We start from the raw sequence: 19,911 nt of genomic DNA, 5'->3' as shown, positions 1-19,911 counted from the left end.
AACCCAACTTAAAATAAGGACTCCTTGAAAAGTGCTTTGAGCTCAAGGTTAAACACAAGTGTATCAGAGAAGAATTAAAAGAGAAGCCATATATAAAGAGCTAACAGCAAACTACAACGCAATTTGCCCACTAAACCTCTTACCCACTTGCATGACATTACAGTCAAGGTAAAAGAAATATTTATGTTTGTTATAAGGAAAAGACAGAGGAAGAAAGGAAGCTGTAAGAGATGGTGTCATAAACATACAGCTAAGGGTAGCATAAAATCTCTCCTTTACCTGTAAAGGGTTAAGAAGCTCAGATAATCTGGTTGGCACTTGATCAAAAGGTCCAATAAGGGGAGAAGATACTTTCAAACCTGTGGTGGAAGGTTTTTGTTTTGGGCTTTTGTGTTCTCTCCGGAGACAAAGAGAGACCAAGCAAGTAATCCAGCTCCTACTGGATAATACATCTAAACTTACAGAAATAGTAAGTAATAGCAAGGAAATGCATTAGAGTATCTTTTGTTTTAGCTTGTGAATTTTCCCTGTGCTAAGCGGGAGGTTTATCCCTGGTTTTTGTAACTTTGAAGTTTTGCCTAGAGGGGAATCTTCTGTGTTTTAAATCTTATTACCCTGTAAAATTACCTTCCATCCTGATTTTACAGAGGTGCTTCTTTACTTTTTTTTCTTTATAATAAAGTTCTGTTTTTTAAGAATCTGATTGGTTTTTAGTGTCCTAAAAACCCAAGGATCTGGTCTGTGCTCACCTGGTTTACCTATTTGGTTGGTAGATTATTCTCAAGCCTCCCCAGGAAAGGGGGTGAAGGGGCTTCGGGGGACATTTTAGGGAAACAGGAACTCCAAGTGGTCTTTTTCCTGAATCTTTGTCTAACTCACTTGGTGGTGGCAGCAGTACCCATCCAAGGACAAGGAAGGATTTGTGCCTTGGGGAAGTTTTTAACCTAAGCTGGCAGAAATAAGCTTAGGGGGTCTTTCACGCGGGTCCCCACATCTGTACCCCAGAATTCAGAGTGGGGAGGGAACTCTGACAGATGGCCAACAATATAAGAACACCCATATTGGGTCAGACTAATGGTCCATTTAACCCAGTATCCTGTCTCTGACAGTGGACAGTGCCAGATACATTTAGAGGGAATGAATAGAACAGGGCAATTTCAAGTAATCCATCCTGTCATCCAGTCCCAGCTTCTGGAATTTGGAGGTTTAGGGACATCTGGAGCACGGGGTGACAACAGCCATTGATGGACCAATCCTCCATGAACAACGTCAACACCACCCACACAAGGCAACCATTTGTTTGAAGACACTTAATAAAAATGATCTTACCTCTTTCCCCCTAAAGGACAGCCCAGTGTCTCCTCCTATCCTCCCTTTCAGATTCAGCTCACTTTCTCCATGTCGACAGAGGTAGATCGAGCGAGGAGTTACATGGATATTCATGAGGTAGTAGACGATCCGGCTTTGAATATGGTCCATTACTCTATTCACAAGGTAACTCCTTCCAACATCCATGATTTTAATATAGGAAAGATCCCTTTCATGGTAAACAAATGAGTCATAAATAATCATTTGGTTTCTTTTCTCCTCTAACTTATACCAAGGTCCACCAACAAACATCACCACTCAAAAACAAAAAGGCAACTGCCAAAGAGACCACAAATTGAAAAAATGTTCAGATATATGAAAATATATAATATCAGTTCATAAGGGCTAATTTTCATTATAAATCCTCAGCCTTGATGCATGGCAGTGAAGTATTGTAAACGGAGATGCAATGAACTCATGCAAACAATTAATTTTACCCTCACACGGAAAGCTCTTCTCACTCTCATGTCACTCCATTCTGTACCACTTCACTTGTGCACTCCCCCCAGCTAGATCCTGCCTCAAAGGCACAGCCCTTCATTGAAAGGAAGATTCAGGAGCAGTCTCAGGAGAAATTCTGACTTGCTCACGTAAGCCTGACACCATTCTGTAAATTGCAGCTATTGCTCCCCACAGCTAATAGATGTCTGGTGGTACAGAAAGGGATTGAAGTCATGGTCACATCCACATGCCTCACTGACCCCTTCTAAAAAGGCTAAGGTCACCAGAAGAGATAGTAAATCCAGCCACCCTGTGGATGTCTCCTTGGCCAACCCCACTCCCACCCAAGCTCTACCCACTCACATTGGGTAAGGTGCAATCTGGCTAATATTGTCTATTTGTTTTCCTCTCCACCCCCATTTCCACCAACTTATATAGCTGAGCTAATAATTTTGAGCAACATTCCACTTAGCGAAAAAGTGTGTCAAGATTGGTGAGCCTAAAATTAGCCTTGTTGTGTTTTCCACATTCAGTTGAGAAACCACATGATAAAAAAAAAACAAGACGACCTATTATTAAATGCAGTAAGGGACAACCATCATCACTTAATCTCTGAAAGCATTCACTGATGTTAATCATTACTGATCTGCACAGGCACAAATATCATGGCTCTTAAAGACATGATATGCACAGATAGATCTGACAGAAGCAGCTTGTCACTGCTCACGGTCAATTACACTAAAATGATTTTTCAGCATGCCAACAGCCTCAGAACAAACTGAGAAATGTACCCAGAGGATAAGTACAGCATAAAACCCTAGGAAGACAGACTGAGTGCTGGTGCTGGGATGTACCATGACAAAGGAAGAGTTATTCCCACAGTTTCCAGCCTCTACCTTAATCTCAAAGTGTGTTAAATGTGAATGGCAAGTGCACATCATTTAAAACATTGACCAAATGATTCTGGAGGTCAAATTTACTAAGGCTGAGGCATTCAAAATTGCCACAGGGATTTAGGAGTCAATGTGACTTGTGCTCTTAAATCACTTAGGCCTTGTCTACCTAGAGGAAATGGACCAGCAAAGATATTCCAGAATAACAATTCCACTATAGCTATCCTGGAATAATATAGCTATTCAGGAATAATTCCCCCACATGAACAATATTCTGAAATAAAAGTGACTTTATTCTGATTATAGCAAATTGTGAGTGGAGTAATTATTCTGGAATAAAGCACAGGGACAGCTATGGTGGAATAGTTATGCCAGTCAATTTCCCCATGTAGGCAAGCTGTTAGGGCCTTTGAAAATCTCTCTCTAAATTGCCAACAGATTGAGATAGTAAAAAAAAAATGGTGACATATTTCCATGACAATGAGATTGAGTACACATTCTCTAATGTAATGTCATGAAATAAAGTGGCTGTGACCACAGTATTATTCTGCCACTTACTTGTCCAGAGTTTCATCTAGCATCTCATATGTGTTCTTGTAGCACTCTATTCTTTTCATGAAGTCTTCTGTAGCTTCATCATTACTACAATCAACATAATCAGGACTGCCAAGTTTCACTTGCTATTTAAAGATAAAAGAGCACATGCATTTTCTTTCCCATTTTCAGAAAAGTTTAAAGAAATTTTAACCAAATTTAAATTTCTGGAAATTAAAAATGTGTGTAGCAATGGATGGCTGTTTTAAATCAAAACTAAATAAATGGGTAGGAAAACAAACCAAAAGGAAAAGGAGCTGATGTTTCTTTTCTTTTAGGAGTCCTGCTAAAATAAGACACTCAAAGCACAGCCTGTTTAAAGGTAGATTAAAGAAAAAACAGAACCCATGTGAAGGGTGACCCAACTGCCAAATCATTTTTCCTCTTAAAATGAAATGAAAGGGCACAGTTTTATATTACTGCCATGAAAGGACATTCTTGTTCTGTACTTCAGCAAGACCATTGTGAAAGGAGAGGGAAAATGAGACTAAATGAAAGGTAACATTAAAAGAAGTCATCATCATATGGCTGATTTTAGACAAGCTACAATGTCTCCCACTTCAAGCAATTTAAGAAAACCTTTCTATAACTCACCACAATGTTTGCAGCAATGACCTCTGGATCTACGCATACTGATTCAACAAAGAAGGTCTTTAATCCAAACAGGAAATCACATGTAAGGAAGGAGGAAAGAAAGGAGAGACATTAGAACTGCTCCAGTAATTTGACAACACAAACACACAGTTTCCACCAGTTCATCTATTGAGTCTTGCTAATTATGCCATGCTTCAAACATTCCTATGTAGATTTAGGCTTGGTCATTCAGGATACTCAATGCCCCATTAAAAGTTGAGGGTGCTCTCCACTTTGCGGCATTAGGCTCTCTATTTTTCCCAAGCACCTTTCAGTAACAGAGAGCTTCCGTGGCAAGAAAATTCAGATTGGCAAAGAAGCAGAAATGGAGGGTGGAAGGAAGTGAATTCAGCCTTCCTAAAGGTAATTGATACCTTTGAAACAAAAGCATTTTGGTGTTAAAAGGTTCTCTAATTAATAGAGCAGCTCTTACATATGAGATGTACATAACATGCTTTTCCAAAGATCTACGAAGAAGCTAGATCAGAAAAAAACAAAACAAAGACTACTAGGAAAATGCTGAATGCCAAAAAATCCTATGCCTAAATAACACAGTCTGCTAAATATAAACTTATCTGTATAAAACTGTAAACAAAAAAGAAACCCTCTCTCCATTTATCAAGGATTACTTGTGGCACAAATTATTGTACTAACTTTGCTGTAGCTCACGAAAGCTTACGCTCAAATAAATTTGTTAGTCTCTAAGGTGCCACAAGTAATCCTTTTTGCGAATATAGACTAACACGGCTGCTACTCTGAAACCTCTCCATTTTTCAAAGTTACTAAAGTAAGGGAGTGATAGGACCTTGTTCAGAACAGAATCAGAACTGGGCTAATGACAACCATGTTTGAAACAGTTATTGCTAACATTTATCTGTTATAGGGAGCCATACAACTGATTAAAACATAAAACTGATTAATTTCACCAGGATGCAAACAGCATGCTCGGGGGGGGGGGGGGGCGGGGTAGAAGACACCTTTCTAAACTTGTCAGAAAAAACGTGCTAGATTTCTACTGGCCAACACCATTTAAAAACTTAGTTGATGTTAGCACAATTCTGATCAGAATGTCGCTAGAGCATAAGACAAAACCATGCATCCACATTAGTCATATTCATATCCCAAGCATCTTAGCTATTGACTCACCTTATAGCCATTCTCCTCACCAAATCTGAAGATCGTTTCTCTGCGTTCTCGTGTTGTGTTTGTAGCATCAAAAACCTAAGACAAATGACAGAGAAAACACTATCACAGCAGAGCTGAAATATTGCCACATCTTGACAACAGCACTAAACGATCAATAAAAGTTTCCAAAACTAAAAGTTTCCTTCAACTTAAAAAAAAAAAAAAAAAAAAAAAAAAAACCATAAACAGGAATAAGTCACTCCCAGGAACAATGTCAAAAACTTTGCTGGCACTAGATTATGGTCATAAGAATTCTGAACAAATAAGATAGCACCTGGGTTGAGAACTCACTTTTCTGAAGCATCTCTACCTATCCTAGTAGTGAAAATATCAAGTTACATTTCTAAAGTGGTCTCCACTTTCAAAAAGTAAACCCCACAGAGATAGACACAATCTAGTTCAATACTGCTGATGATTAAAGCTGGAATTTTTCAAAGGTGCCTAATTTAACACACCACGCCATTAGAAAATAAAAAGCCTCACAATATTATTCACTTCAATAACAAACATGATGAGCATGATCTCATGGGATCCTGTTCTGCTCTCCTGTACTTATGCCATGTACCTCCCATACATTTTAATAGCTGCATATACTCCTACTCGTTTCAACTGTATAAAAGAGGTAAACTTATTGGATTTCCCTGTAGAAGTTTTCCAGCTGTCAAAAGCTTTCAAAACTAGATAAGATGGGAAAACCTCCATAATAGAATGTGATTATCTATATAAAAACTGAAAAGCAAGTCTGATGTAAAGACAGGTTTTGATTATAATAAATGGCAAGAATTATAGTCCATTTCTGACTTTAGAAATCATATTAATAATTTTCCTATTCATAAGCAGAATGTACAAGGTGAACATTATTGAGAAATAACTGCACACACCTTGGGTATATCGCAAAACAGGTGACTAAATGCAAAATATCTTCAGCCACATAAATTCTATTATGCAAACTTTCATGTTTGTGGAGACTTCTATGAAAGGGGTTGCATTTTACAATTTATTTTGATTTTTATAATTAAGCATAAAAAGTAAAAAAGGTCCTTTAAATAGCATGTCCTTATTTTTCAACACTCCAAATCATGGCTTAAACTTACAAAAAAATGCTGAAAGAAAAGGAGTACTTGTGGCACCTTAGAGACTAACCAATTTATTTGAGCATGAGCTTTCGTGAGCTACAGCTCACTTCATCGGAAAGCTCATGCTCAAATAAATTGGTTAGTCTCTAAGGTGCCACAAGTACTCCTTTTCTTTTTGCGAATACAGACTAACACGGCTGTTACTCTGAAAAAAATGCTGGTTTGACTAACTCACTGAGCACTGAGTGACAGCTCCACATGTCAACAGTCTCAAAAACAGAGTTCAAATTATGCAGAAAACTTAACGCCCCAGAGGAAAGAGAATTAAAATGTCATTTCAATGAACAGCCAATGTTTTGAATCCTTTGCATATCACTGGCATTAGATTAGCAGAGATTCTAACAGACCATTTTTACACTGAAGATTCAAATCTCAAAAACAAAGCCAATAAGTTATAACTTAGTAGAAAGTAAAAGTGTGTGTGCATGTGCATTCCAAAGTAGTTTCCCATTAACAGTTATATTAATTGTGTTCCAACAGGAGTTTGTGCCATCACTGACCAAAACTGCCAACAAAATTAAAAACACTGATGTACAACACTGGTGGCATTACCTTTAATTGACAACCCATTGAATGTGGCCCACTGGGTTTTATTTTCACAAGGAAAGAAAATGTTCAGCAGGTTAAATGTAATTTTGTTCTACTTCTTCTCAGAGGCATTTTTAGAGTGGCAATAACACTAGTATTAAGGCACTTTTTAACGGAAAATTTTTAAAACATTTTTACCTTTGATTTAAACATTGGAGTAGGATACCAAATGGTTCTGGATGCATCTATATTATGATTAAGCAGGATATCTTACCATATAAAAGCATAGGCACTTTCCTCAGCACTAGTACAGCTTGGTAGCATTAGACATCACCCACACATTTCTAAGGGAGGCTATTTCAGGGTTTAATTATGAAAATATCATGTTTTCCTTTCACAAAACGACCAATGCAGCAGCAACATAAATCCAGTTTCCATTTACAAAGAAAATGTAAGACACATAATAAAATGATTCTGGACTGAATCAGATTATGTATAACCCAGTACAGGTTGGTGATTTTTGCAGAGACCACACTCCAAGAATTTGCCTTCAAAAAAAGACAGAAAACTTACAGCCACATGTCCGTTTTCTTCACTGAGGTACTGCTGGACATCATTCAGCGCTGCTAAGGCACACTGTCTTAAAGGAAAAAAGATACATGCTAGTTTAACTAATTTAATTATCCATAATTATGCTTAGCATTACACAACTCTTTGCTTTCAAAGTGCTGAAGAAACATTAGTCAGTCGTCAATATATTTGATATGTACTATCTCCACATTACAGGTGGGGAAATGGGCAGAGAGGTGAGCTGACTCGCCCAAGGCCATAGATCACAGGCACGCAACTTTGGACAAAAATGAAAGCAGACCTCCTCTAACAATCTAACATGTTGCACAGATCAGCACATAACATACAGAATTTTCTACTGCCCAGTCTACAACCCTGGATGAATGTTCACAGCTTCATAAAATAATACTACAATACCACCACTTAAGCTGAAATATTCCCTGCCCCCCCACCCACGAACACTTATCCATGGGCAGTTGACTCTTAATATGGTTTTCTAGTAGATATGGTTGCTCGGTGTTTTGAGTTGTGGCCTCATTTTCTCAGGTTAAAATGAATAATTGTTGCAGCTATTTTGTCTCAAGATATTTCTCAGTAGTCTACTTGCTGTGGACTTCTATGCTGAGTTTATGTTTTTTCTCGTTTTTAAGCATGCTCAACTCATTTTGTCTTAAATTTAGTGTGTATTTGTTTTAATGTAAATTAACACAACCACAGCCACTAGTCTGAAACTGAATCACAAATGAGACAATACAATATTTAGAGCTGGCTCGAAGAACATAGAAAACCCTGCAATTTTGATTTAAAATGGCTAACATTCAGATCAATTTCCTTCCACTCAATTATTTGACCAGATCTAGTAATAATCTCAAAGTGAAATAAGATTTTCAATACCTAAATAATACTATGGATAATGTCTGTTTACTCTTTGTGAAATGGACAATTTATCTGCCAGGAAATGGTATTTCACATGAACCATCAGATAGCAACAATTTTTGCTAACAACCAACCTAAATGACATATAGTAGCTGCCAAACAGGCTGGATTTGGCTCAATATCCTACAATGGGTTTTACTGGCATTGCTAGTCTATTTTAGGTTCTGGAGTGAAATGTCTTGTTTTCCAAGTGTAACTGATATTCTGTGCTCTTGATAAAAACTTTGTCATAAAAGAAAAAATGAATGCTTTTTAATTCCAACAACTTTTACATTGCAAACATTTCTATACCAACAGCTACTTGTTAATAGAGTTTGGAAATTAAGATGCATCAATCAAGCCTTCGATAACTAAATACATCTCCCGTTCCCTTCACAGCAAACGGATCTGACTTGATCACGTGGCTTACCAATTACTGTAATTTCAGCCATTTAGTCTAATAAGCGTCATGGAGGCACATTAAGCTGAATTTTAGCTATAAGTAAAAGATAGAGAGACTTAGGAGGCCAGTGAAACACATCATCTATCTCATGTCACAACCACACAGCAGGTTCTTCTGCAAATTGCCATGTTCCCGGTATTAGTGATATTGCTTGTTGCAAGGGAAATACAAAATACTGAACGGAAAGACTCAGTGATGGCAGGAAAAAAACACAAATTTCAAATATTTGGTTTTGCATCACAATTCAGAGAGGATTTCGCTCCCTCTTGTCCTGCTGCACATCTGCCTCCCTTATTTCTGCTTCTGTGATAGAGAAACTCTCTCCCCACTCCATACCAGTGGTTCTCTCACCACGACCAACAGACTTCCCTCCTCACACTTTGGAGGAGTTCCATTTGCTTTCTTTGCCCACAGTATTTACCACTGGTGCTTCACTCCCTCCGGCCTCTGCCTAATTCCCAGGCATAGCAAACTGAGAGCTAATCAGCGCAATTCACCAGCAGACTTGACTGCATACAGAGTACGAAGCAGTTCTCCTGCTGTCAGATGAAGACTGTCAGTTCCAGCTCCCCTGAAGCATTGATTGGAATATATTCAAATACACTTTAGAATTTCTATTCTAATTTAATATGACCAGCAAAAGGGAAAAGATAGGTATGCACCCTTTTTGGCAGTGGGAAAAAGGGGACAAAGGGAGTCTACTTATTTATCGCCTTAGAAATACTAGGAATGTCAAGTCTCATTTACTTTGTTTTTATTGACGATCTATAAAAACAGAGTAGATGAGACTTGACATTCCTAGTATTTCTAAGGCGATAAATAAGTAGACTCCCTTTGTCCCCTGTAAAATGGAATGACGGCATTCACAGCCTGTTGAAGGGCCAGAGGTGACGAATCTTAAATAAATCCAACTGTTTAAGGTATTTGACCTAAAGGTTAACCAAAATTTTAAACAGTCCAAACAAAAGACACTGCTCCTGCTTTTCTAAGGTTTCATTTCTTTGGTATCTGATATCATAGTTCTACAGAGGTTTCCAGGGCATACAAAATCAGAATTTTCAGCAGTTCCCAATAGTAAATTATAACATATCATTAGAATTAAACTGGCATTGTGTAAAGCCAAAAATATTCCAACTTACTTTCTGATTTTCAAGCCCTCTTCATTGTCTGGCAAGAAGAACTCAAAGGATTTGTATGTTTTTACCAAATCTCGACGGTACTGACCAACATTAAATTCTGTGGAGAAGAGTCACTATTAGTTGGGATTGATAATCCTGCAAGTAATTAGCATTAAAAAAAATCAAATTTAATGACAGTTCTGAAACAAATTCACCTCCAGGAACAGATCAGTCTAGTCTGTACCTGGACAACAAAACTAGTTATACTTCTCATTTCAATAAAGAAAAGCCTTGTGGTTACTAGAACAGGACCAAATGTGAGAAAATGTGGGTTCTATTCAACAGTCTTCTGTGCACCTTTGGACAAATCACTTCACTTTTTTGTGCCTCAGTTTTCCCGCCTGCAAAATAGGTTAAGTTACTTCCTTCCTTACAGAAATGTTGTGAGTTAATTTATTTCATTTCTGTAAAGTGCTTCAATAAACTTTTTTCCTTCCACAAATTATTTTAGTGAAATTGTATTTCCATAGCACCTAATATCCAAAGACTAACTATTACATAAAGAGAAAAGAGTTATATGTGGTATTAGTTAGCCTAGTTTTTGGCTAAATACACCATACTTTTTTTTCCACACACTGTATTATGTGAACACAACCTATTTATTTCTATTCTATAAGAAGTAACAAGTGAATATACCATCCTGAAAAACCTCCTATAGGTTCAAAATGAATAGAGGGGCACAAAGTGCAGTGCATTTATTGCACATATACTGAATAAAACGTGCCATCACTGATCAAAGGACAATTGTCTTGTGTCTGGACAAAGGTCTTTGCCAACAGGAGTGTCACAGCACAGGTGATCAAAGCAAGGCAGCAATAACTTAGCAAACAAGGCAAATAGAATTGTACCATAATTAAGTTTATAAAATAGGGCTCTGGGTACAGCAACTCATGTTTAACTTCTTTTGTGTTTATAGGTTTTCTTTGCTGTACCTTGAGCATTTGTTTAAACTAATCTGGATTGAACATTCTGTTTGAGGAACTATTGTTACTTGCCAGTCTTCATTTCCAGAAGGAGGTAAAGAAATAGGGGAAATTAACTACTGAGCTGTTGTTCAGACTCTCCTGACAACAGCACTGAAAACGGTCACAGAGTAGGAAATTAATAGCTGTTTAATCCTGGACAAAACATACCGCTGAACATTAGCGGTCATGACAATAAATTAGCTAGTACAGCCGATGAAAACTTTAGTAACCAACTGAATGGCATCTATGTCCTGAGTGGTATCAATTTCCACACAAACAAGTCATGGTTTAAGAACCCAAGAGAAGAATATGCAGAAGAGGGAAAAGAACTTTGAGAATGATTATTTTTTAAGAAACAGACCTTTTCTTCATGTCAAAGCCCTTTAAAATTAAGGACTACTGAAAAGTACAGTTTGCAAAATTAGCCATACATGAAATTCTTTCTAAAAGAAAAAAGATTCTATATTGCTTCTCCCTAGGGCACCGTTTTCCTTATTAGTATCTATTCAATACAGAAATCTCACTGAAGAAACCCAATTTAATTTAGCACCTTGTGGTCCAAATGTGGTACATAGTTTGGGATTATCCAAAGGAGCCTAAGGAAGCAGAATACCCAGATCTCACTGAAATTCATTTGAATTTGAGCACTTAGCTCCCTTAGGCTACTTGGATTTGATTTGATCAGAAAGGATAAAAGCAAGTGTCTAATTATTTTTTAAATAATTCTCATTGTGGGAGCCTCAGGCTAATTGACTCAATGTTCTTAGATCCTTTATTTCATTCAGCATGAGCTACGTGAGAAGATACCACTCATCTGACCTCTGGATTTTTGATAATCTAATAATTTTAATACCCACATTAAAGGCTATAAAATCTTACTATACTGAGTACATTCTGTTATTTTTAAATGACATTAAGAAACCTCAGAGTGAAAGAGAGTACAAGACCAGACATTTATTACACAAAGATCATCCATCAAGTTAGCTTACGACAACAGAGTGATAGACAACGCATGAGCTATCTACTTGATCAGAGGAAAGGTATTTTAAACTGATTCAGTTCTGAAGAAATTGCATTCGTGATGACAAAATAACAAGTTGTTCACTCTGAAGCTAAAGATTAAATGCAAGATATATTTTCCAACAGCAGCAAGGAGGACTAGACTACAGGTCATATGACTGTAAATCCCCAGCAGCCATTATCAGGACAACCCTCACTGACGGTCTAGGCAGGAATTAGAAATAGCAATTGAACCATACAAGGTGCAAGGTTTGTAATGGAGATGATACAGAGGGATTCCCTTCCTGAATATCCAGTTCATTTTAAAATTTTAATTTTTAAAACACAAACATTTAAATTTACAGACCTGTTACTTAAGATAGTCTGTGGAACTTTTACCACAGCTCAAGCCAATCATCCCTGTCTACTGCAACAGATAAGCCAACCTCCCCTTTTCCCCTCCGCAGTGCCTCCTGTCCACCAGCAGCCCTGCTAATCAACTCCTTCCCCTCCCTCCCAGGGCCTCCTGCACACCACAGAACAGCTCCGTGGCATGCAGGAGGCGCTGGGAGGGAGAGGGAGAAGCAGGGATTGGGACAGGAAGAGGCAGGTTGGGAAGAGGAGGGACGGGGTGTGGCACTGGGGGAAGAGGTGGAGCAGGGGCGGGGATGGGGCAGGGACTTGCGGAAGGGGTGGAGTGGGGGCGGAGCCTGGGGCTGAGCTAGGGTTGAACACCCCACGGGACAACTGGAAGCCAGCGCCTGTGGATGAGACCCACAATCTACTCCCCCAGTCTTGGACATGGACAGTGTCTTATGTATTGTCCAACATAGGACTTTTGCTTCTCAAAGTTGAGCGTGTAGTATTTACCTCTTTGAGCTCAATAACCATCCCCAATACGCATGAAAAGGCAGCAGAGGAATCCTGGCTACTATAATAGCTTGCTGAATTTAAAAGCATATTACACTTAGATACTTTATTTTAAATAAAAAGTTTTGTTTTAAAATGTCACTGTAATGGTTAAATTTGCCCCATCATTTGAATAGGAGATGTCACCAGCTGGCTCTGTTACACAGTCTTCTAAGTTATTTTTCTTAATGTGCAAGCAAGTTTTGACTCCTGAAAGTCAAGTTGTGACTGTGTGGGGATGTTAATTTTGGTTAGAAGCAGCTTCCAGGGGCGATGCTGGGGGGGGGGGGAACGGGACTGCGTGAGCAGCAGGAGAGTTTTCTCTCTGCCTTGGGCTCTGATTTGGAACATTTCTTGACATAGAGCTCCTCCCTGAGGACTAGGCAGCAGTGATGGCCTGAGTTTCCTGTAGGAAGGCAATGGCCTGCATGACTGTCTCATTTCATGACTGAAGCAGGTGCATAAAAAAAGCAGGTTACACTTTAAAAGGTACCCTGAATCTGAATCTGTGATTTCTCCTTCACTAGAAAACAAACTGCAAGGCCCTGGATTTTTGCTACCACTCATCAGAGAGGACACTGGTGTCAGAACTGACAACAATATTTTGGAAATATTATATATACACCCAATTGTTCCACAAGAACACTGAGCATCTATCAACTACCAATAAGCTACATGCATCTCCATAATCATCTACCCAATGCAAATAATGTTAGAGATTTATAAAATTATAAATAATTATTTTAAAAGCCCAATCCTAAACTTAATAGGAAGGTTCTGACAAAGTCAAATGGCAGTCTAAATACATCCCAGAACACATTTTCCATATTTCATTTTTTTCCTTCAAAAGCAGTTAAGAAATGAGTGTCTGATCTCAATATACGCAGTCAGAAGTTTAACCTTTCACATTGGCTATGCTGTCTACCTGCGTTACAGGTAGATATCTACAGTATTCATATCGCCCCCATTACTGTAGTAATGTACTGAGTATTCACACTTAGTAATGGGTTGGTTAAGTCTTCCAAACTTTAGATGTTTAAAAGAAAAGGAGTACTTGTGGCACCTTAGAGACTAACCAATTTATTTGAGCATAACCTTTCGTGAGCGACAGCTCACTTCATCTGAAAGCTTATGCTCAGATAAATTGGTTAGTCTCTAAGGTGCCAGAAGTACTTCTTTTCTTTTTGCGAATACAGACTAACACGGCTGCTACTCTGAAACCTTTAGATGTTTAGTCATCTCTAAAGATTCAGAGTCCCTGCCCACTCCACAAATAAACTATTACTTTTTTTTTTTTTAAACTTTGTGCCTTAATCAGGGCTCTCTAAGTGCTCTACCAACATTACCCAGTAAGCAACAATGAGATAGATACTATTACATCTATTTTATGTAATAAAGATAAAGAGTAGCATAGAGAAGTTCAGGGATTTGCTCAAAGGTCACATAGGAAGGCAATGGTGAAGTTATCAACTGATTCCAGGAGTGCTAATTCAGACCGCATACCTCCAATAAACAAGATCTCTTCTCAGATACCAAAACAAGTTAGTCAACTGTAAGAGTGAATACATGGAAGATAAATGCAGAGAGTTCATTCAGGAATCAGTCTAGAAAAAGGTAAAAACTGATCAGACAAGACAGCTGATATACAGAATGAAATTTAAATGGAATAAAGATAGTAAATATACACTGACTGAAGGACATTGACAAGAGTTTAAGAAGAAACAACAGGGAAATATATTAAAAAAGCTAACAGTCCCAAAAGAAACCTTGTGATGTAAACGAAAGCAGAACAGAACCTTTTGTAGGCACTCCAATCCAGTTTAAGTAGCGTGTCAGTTTCTTGGAGATGTACGTTTTCCCTCTGGCTGGGAGGCCCACCATGACAATCAGTGTAGGACAATTAGTCATACAAACTGAAAGAAAGAAAGAAAAAGAAATGTTTACAATTAACATGATGCCAAGCAAAGGCTCAAGTAACAGCAGGCAATTATGGAGTGTAAGCCCCTAAGGAAGTGGCTGGTCAGACAGGTCTGCACTCAGTGGTTATTCCATTACAGCATTCCACATTCAAAGTTTTCCCTAGCAAATGCAATGCAACGCAACTGGACTGTGTTCTAATTTGTGTACAGCTTTAGCAGAGCGAATCAGTGGAAGCAGTGCATCTCTGGACATTTATCAGTGCTATGTGGACAACGAACAATAAACTTACACATCTGCATTCATATTAAAAAACAACAGGCATATATGACTTATGAGGAGAGGCTGAGGGAGCTGGGATTGTTTAGTCTGCAGAAGAGAAGAATGAGGGGGGATTTGATAGCTGCTTACAACTACCTGAAAGGGGGTTCCAAAGAGGATGGCTCTAGACTGTTCTCAATGGTAGCAGATGACAGAACGAGGAGTAATGGTCTCAAGTTGCAGTGGGGGAGGTTTAGATTGGATATTAGGAAAAACTTTTTCACTATGAGGGTGGTGAAACACTGGAATGCGTTACCTAGGGAGGTGGTAGAATCTCCTTCCTTAGAGGCTTTTAAGGTCAGGCTTGACAAAGCCCTGGCTGGGATGATTTAACTGGGAATTGGTCCTGCTTCGAGCAGGGGGTTGGACTAGATGACCTTCTGGGGTCCCTTCCAACCCTGATATTCTATGATTCTATGATTCTATATATGTTATGATGCCTTCTAGTTCAGTTCTGCACTTACACTGAAAGGACACAGATGTTTCTCTCATTTTTAAAACTTTCAAATTTGTAATGTCTTCTTAACATGCAAGATTTCAGCCCTATTAATCATCCCCTTTTCTGTTTTTCAAATGGAGATGAAACAAACATGACTGCTGCTGTTTAATACATCATGGAGTTCCCTGTCATACCAAAACAGCACTGTCTTGTTCTTTCCAAACACTATTGATGTCACAACAGCTCTAGAAACAGTGCTTGTGTTAACTACTGTTGTCCAGCCAGCAGAGGGTAAGATAATAAAACATCACCACTACAATTCTCAAAATATATGCTTAAAATTAGACAATTTCATGAAATTATACTTTCAAACAAGTTAAATTTGGGGTTTGAAAACCTTGGCAGTATTCCTTTCAAAAGGGCAAGTGTTTGAAATACTTTCAGTGGTAAAACAGTATGGATTCAACTACCTTCCTTGAATCCATCATGGCTACAAATGAAATTTTATAGTACAAGGCTGCCTAAAAAGAAAGAACATATGTAAAGAGTCCAGAGCCTTTTTAACAATAAAAAACAAACAGGCTAAAAAAATATAGTGTTTTTTTCCAACTTAATTCACAGGTATACGGTAACCCATCAGCCATTCATTTCTTTTCTCTATAGAAAAAAACAATTTACTTAAAAAAAATATTCATTAGCACCCAGATGGAAACAAATATGTTTATTCAGAGAGTAAATCACAGCATTACAATGAAAGGCAAAGGCCACTTGACAGTCCCTTGTGCAGCACTATCTTAATGTGTCTCTAAGTTTCAGCTAAAAGAAGCTGTTTTCTTTTCTTCAAGAACAGGCTTTTATAATTCCTCTGGAACCACCCTTTCTTTCAATTATCTTAACATGTAAAAACAGATTAGCATATGAATAAAATATTTTAAAAATGGCAAAATTCTCCACTTTTTCCTGAAATGCCACAGGTAAATGCCACACACAAACCTTAACTGTGTAGATTTGTCATTATAATACTGTATCAAGCAAAGCAAACTATTTTTCCAGGAAAATGGATGAATCAGAATAAATCTACAAGGAGTTTAAATTTCTATGTCATTCTAAGACTCCAGAAAGACACGGGTAAAAACTTGTGCAGCTACCAAACCAAGCAGTACTCTGTGTATAGGCTCTGAAGTTCTTGTCAAGCCAGGACCACAATGTCTTCTGATACATTTTTCCTCTTTCTCAATTCCGCGAACTGTAATTCCAAATAGCAAGGAGGGGGGGATACAGGAAGTTTGTGAAATGGAAAAAGTACAAGTATTTATTCTCGTCAGCTTTTCTCACAAGTTCCCTGAAAATTCCAAGATATGAGACATCATTGCTAGGAAAAATCGAAGTGACCCAAGAATGTCCAAGAGATGTATCATGATTTACATCTTGCAGATTTCATTTGAAATATCCAACTCGAATTTTTAACAGTTATCCAGAGAAAGCACTGGAATACAAGTTGTAGAAACTGACAATAAGCAATTGATTTGTATGCAGCTGATGTGCTGAGAAAGCTCAAAGTGCTGGTTCGCTCAGTATACTCTATATGGGGCCTGTGTAAACCAAAAAGATTTTTTACTTTCTGAACAGAATTTCCAGACTTTAACATGTCATGTATGGCTAACATATATGACTTCAAAATTATTCTTACAATAAATTCTGACATTTGCCTAGGGCGAGCAATCCAAATTCAACCTTCTTCTCACAGCAGTCATCTCACGGAACAATGCCATATTGCAAGTTACGATGGACACCACTTTCCATATTGTTGAACGAGCACAGATTCCTATGGCAGATCTACACAAGCACACGCATGCCAAGCTAGGGTGTAAATCAACAGTGCTCCAGCATACTGTGCACTCTCCATGGGAACCCTGCTGAAGCACACTTGAGAACTTCTGGTGCACATTAGCAGGGTACCCAAGGGCAGTTAGTGCACACCATGCTGGAACACTGTACATTTACATCCCAGCTTGCCACACAGCAAGTGCTCATGTAAATATGCCTCTCGTCTTCACGTTGCAGACCTACGGACCGTTCAGAACCATGTAGCACTATTACCTCTTCTAAGATAATGTAATTAATTGACAAACATATGAATTGCCATTCTGATTAGACAAATGGCCCACATAACTCAGTGTCCCATCACAGACTAGTGCTAGATGCTGTAGAAGAAGCTGTGCTTAAGACTGAGAATAACTCCCACAAGTATAATTTCATGAGGCTCCCTTTATTAGGAACCTATGTTCCTACTGTTTAACATATTCACGAAATCTGATGCTCTAATCACTATGGGCACAATTCTTTGGATATGCCACCTTTACTATCAGAAAGCCAAGGGAATAATTTGCTAATCCCAATTACAACAGCAGCCCTGATTCCCACTCTCACTAAATACTTCAGTTATAAATGCCCAGTTGGTTGGTGGAATGCCTTCCATCTACAAAGAGATTGTTACCAATAAGTAACAGCTACTACATATGGAGGGGAAGAGGAACAAAGCTAAATTCAGCCTTAGCCTTTAAGGCACTACAATCTCCAGTACTATGTATTTACTTAAATCGACAGTCCTGCAACTAATACTGTAACTAACCTTAGAGGAAATACTATATTACGCTTGAAATATTTCAGTAGTAAGGTAGCTTGAAGACTGATGTGCCCTCAGCAAGCACTAGTCACCTGGAAAGTTTAAACTTATGAAGTTCAGACATTTGAGTTTAGCAGGAACAAATAAAGATTTTTTACTTTTTCTCCCTGCAACAATCGCCTAACCAAAAAAACGGGTACACTGATTTTTCTCATTCATTTCCAGGGGGGAAAAAAGTCACGTTTGGCTAAGACCAAGTATTAGATTTCAGAAAAAATGGGAGAACTTTTTGGGAAGTTTCAAACATATAGAAAAAGGAGATAACGGAGATTTTCACACAATCTTAACTATAGCTTTCTCTCCTGACAAAGAACAACACATGTACAGAAACATTCCTGTATGTGTTCATTTAGTTATCAGCATTGAAAGTGCCAGTGTCCCAAGGGCTGAGGTGATGCAGCTTAAGAAATTCCACCATGCCAATGTAAACTGCTGAAAAATGTAAACCCTTTTAAAAAACATAACTGAAACTTCCCTGTTTTCACATCCCCCGATGAACAATGCCATTTAGTACTGGAAGCTGAGCTTTGTTCCCTTCTCTGTTTCCTGACAACTAGATGAGATCTTCCCCCGTCGGCTTTAATGTCTTTCAATTTAATTAAGAGACAAGAAATAAAAATTTGATCTAATTAGTCTAGATGGCCTGTGCTCTTTAATTATCAGTGCACACAATGAAAAGGAGGGAGGAAAGAGGGATAGGAAAAGGATAACACTGTTGTAAACCCTCAAACTATAAAATTAAGTTTACAACACAAAATGTTTAAAAAGGAAATTGTAATACTACCACTAAAACATAGTGCGAGCGTTACTTTAATACATGGCAGTGATTAGCAGAATTGCCACCAATGCATTTAGGGTATGCAGGGTCTACAATAATTCTTGCTTCCCAAAGGAAAAAAAAAAATACTTCAAGAGTATTCTTAATAGAAACTGACATTTCAAAAACACTATAATACCTTACTATATTCACTACCATACAGAATGACAAAAGGAATCTGGACTGCTACAATCCAGTACTTGATGACTGTATTGCGTACTTCACTCAGTCTTGTTTTAGAAATATATGTAATGCATGCAAGCAAATAAGATTTTTTTTAACCAAATAGTCACAAGCTTATAAAAGTAACCACACCAAGAAAGTTATTGTGTATTCTCCCCGTCAAATCATTTTCCGATTACCCAGCAACAGGCAGAAATTGTCATACGGCCACAAGTTATAATACAATTGGGAAAAACATATAGTTTGTTATCCTGATGAAAATGTGACTATGTGAAAAAGCATTCTTTGTACCAACCTGGCACTCCATAGCAAATATTTGGTTTTAGATTCCATACGAATTTTGGAAAAGGAAAAGAAATAGGTTCCCCATAGTAAAGTTAGGATAGTCTAGTAGCCTTTTAAAAGCAACATTGAGCATAAAGGAGTTAAAATTATTCACTTCTGAAGACTGAGGAAAACCAAGTGATGTTTTTATTTCCTCCTACTTGCACTATTTCACAATAGATGTGCACATGCTGCGTCAATGTTTTAAAATCAGACCGGAATATTTAACAAGTGATCTTTTGAAACTTATGTCTTACCTTATTTTTAAGTTTACATACTACCTAAAAAGTACGTTTAACTTATGAGTGAAAATGTCTCTCCCATTCCACATACTTAAAACTGATGAATCATTTCTTATTTCTATTTGGTTCTTAAATCAACTTTTATGGTCAGCAGAAGTATTAGGGTATCTATCACCCAAAGCACATTGAAAACAACAAGAACCTT

General features: G+C 37.9%; 1 protein-coding gene across 7 annotated transcripts in view; it reads right to left on the bottom strand.

Moving 5' to 3' along the window:
• Positions 1–19,911, bottom strand: part of PFKFB4 (6-phosphofructo-2-kinase/fructose-2,6-biphosphatase 4) — a 90,551-nt gene that overhangs the window by 24,825 nt on the left and 45,815 nt on the right. For all 7 annotated transcript variants that reach the window (XM_084634257.1, XM_084634259.1, XM_084634260.1 and 4 more), the window contains exons 2-8: positions 14,574–14,690; positions 9,866–9,962; positions 7,352–7,418; positions 5,076–5,150; positions 3,891–3,947; positions 3,261–3,382; positions 1,330–1,537 (exon numbers count right to left, since the gene is read on the bottom strand). In XM_084634257.1, the coding sequence (XP_084490383.1) occupies positions 1,330–1,537; positions 3,261–3,382; positions 3,891–3,947; positions 5,076–5,150; positions 7,352–7,418; positions 9,866–9,962; positions 14,574–14,690 (743 nt within the window). The remainder of the gene's footprint in view (positions 1–1,329; positions 1,538–3,260; positions 3,383–3,890; positions 3,948–5,075; positions 5,151–7,351; positions 7,419–9,865; positions 9,963–14,573; positions 14,691–19,911) is intronic.

The sequence above is a fragment of the Lepidochelys olivacea genome (genome assembly GCF_965140295.1).
Source record: "Lepidochelys olivacea isolate rLepOli2 genome assembly, chromosome: 7".
NCBI lineage: Eukaryota > Metazoa > Chordata > Testudines > Cheloniidae > Lepidochelys > Lepidochelys olivacea.
The sequence above is the reverse complement of the archived record's forward strand: the minus strand, read 5'-3'. Positions and strand labels throughout refer to the sequence as shown.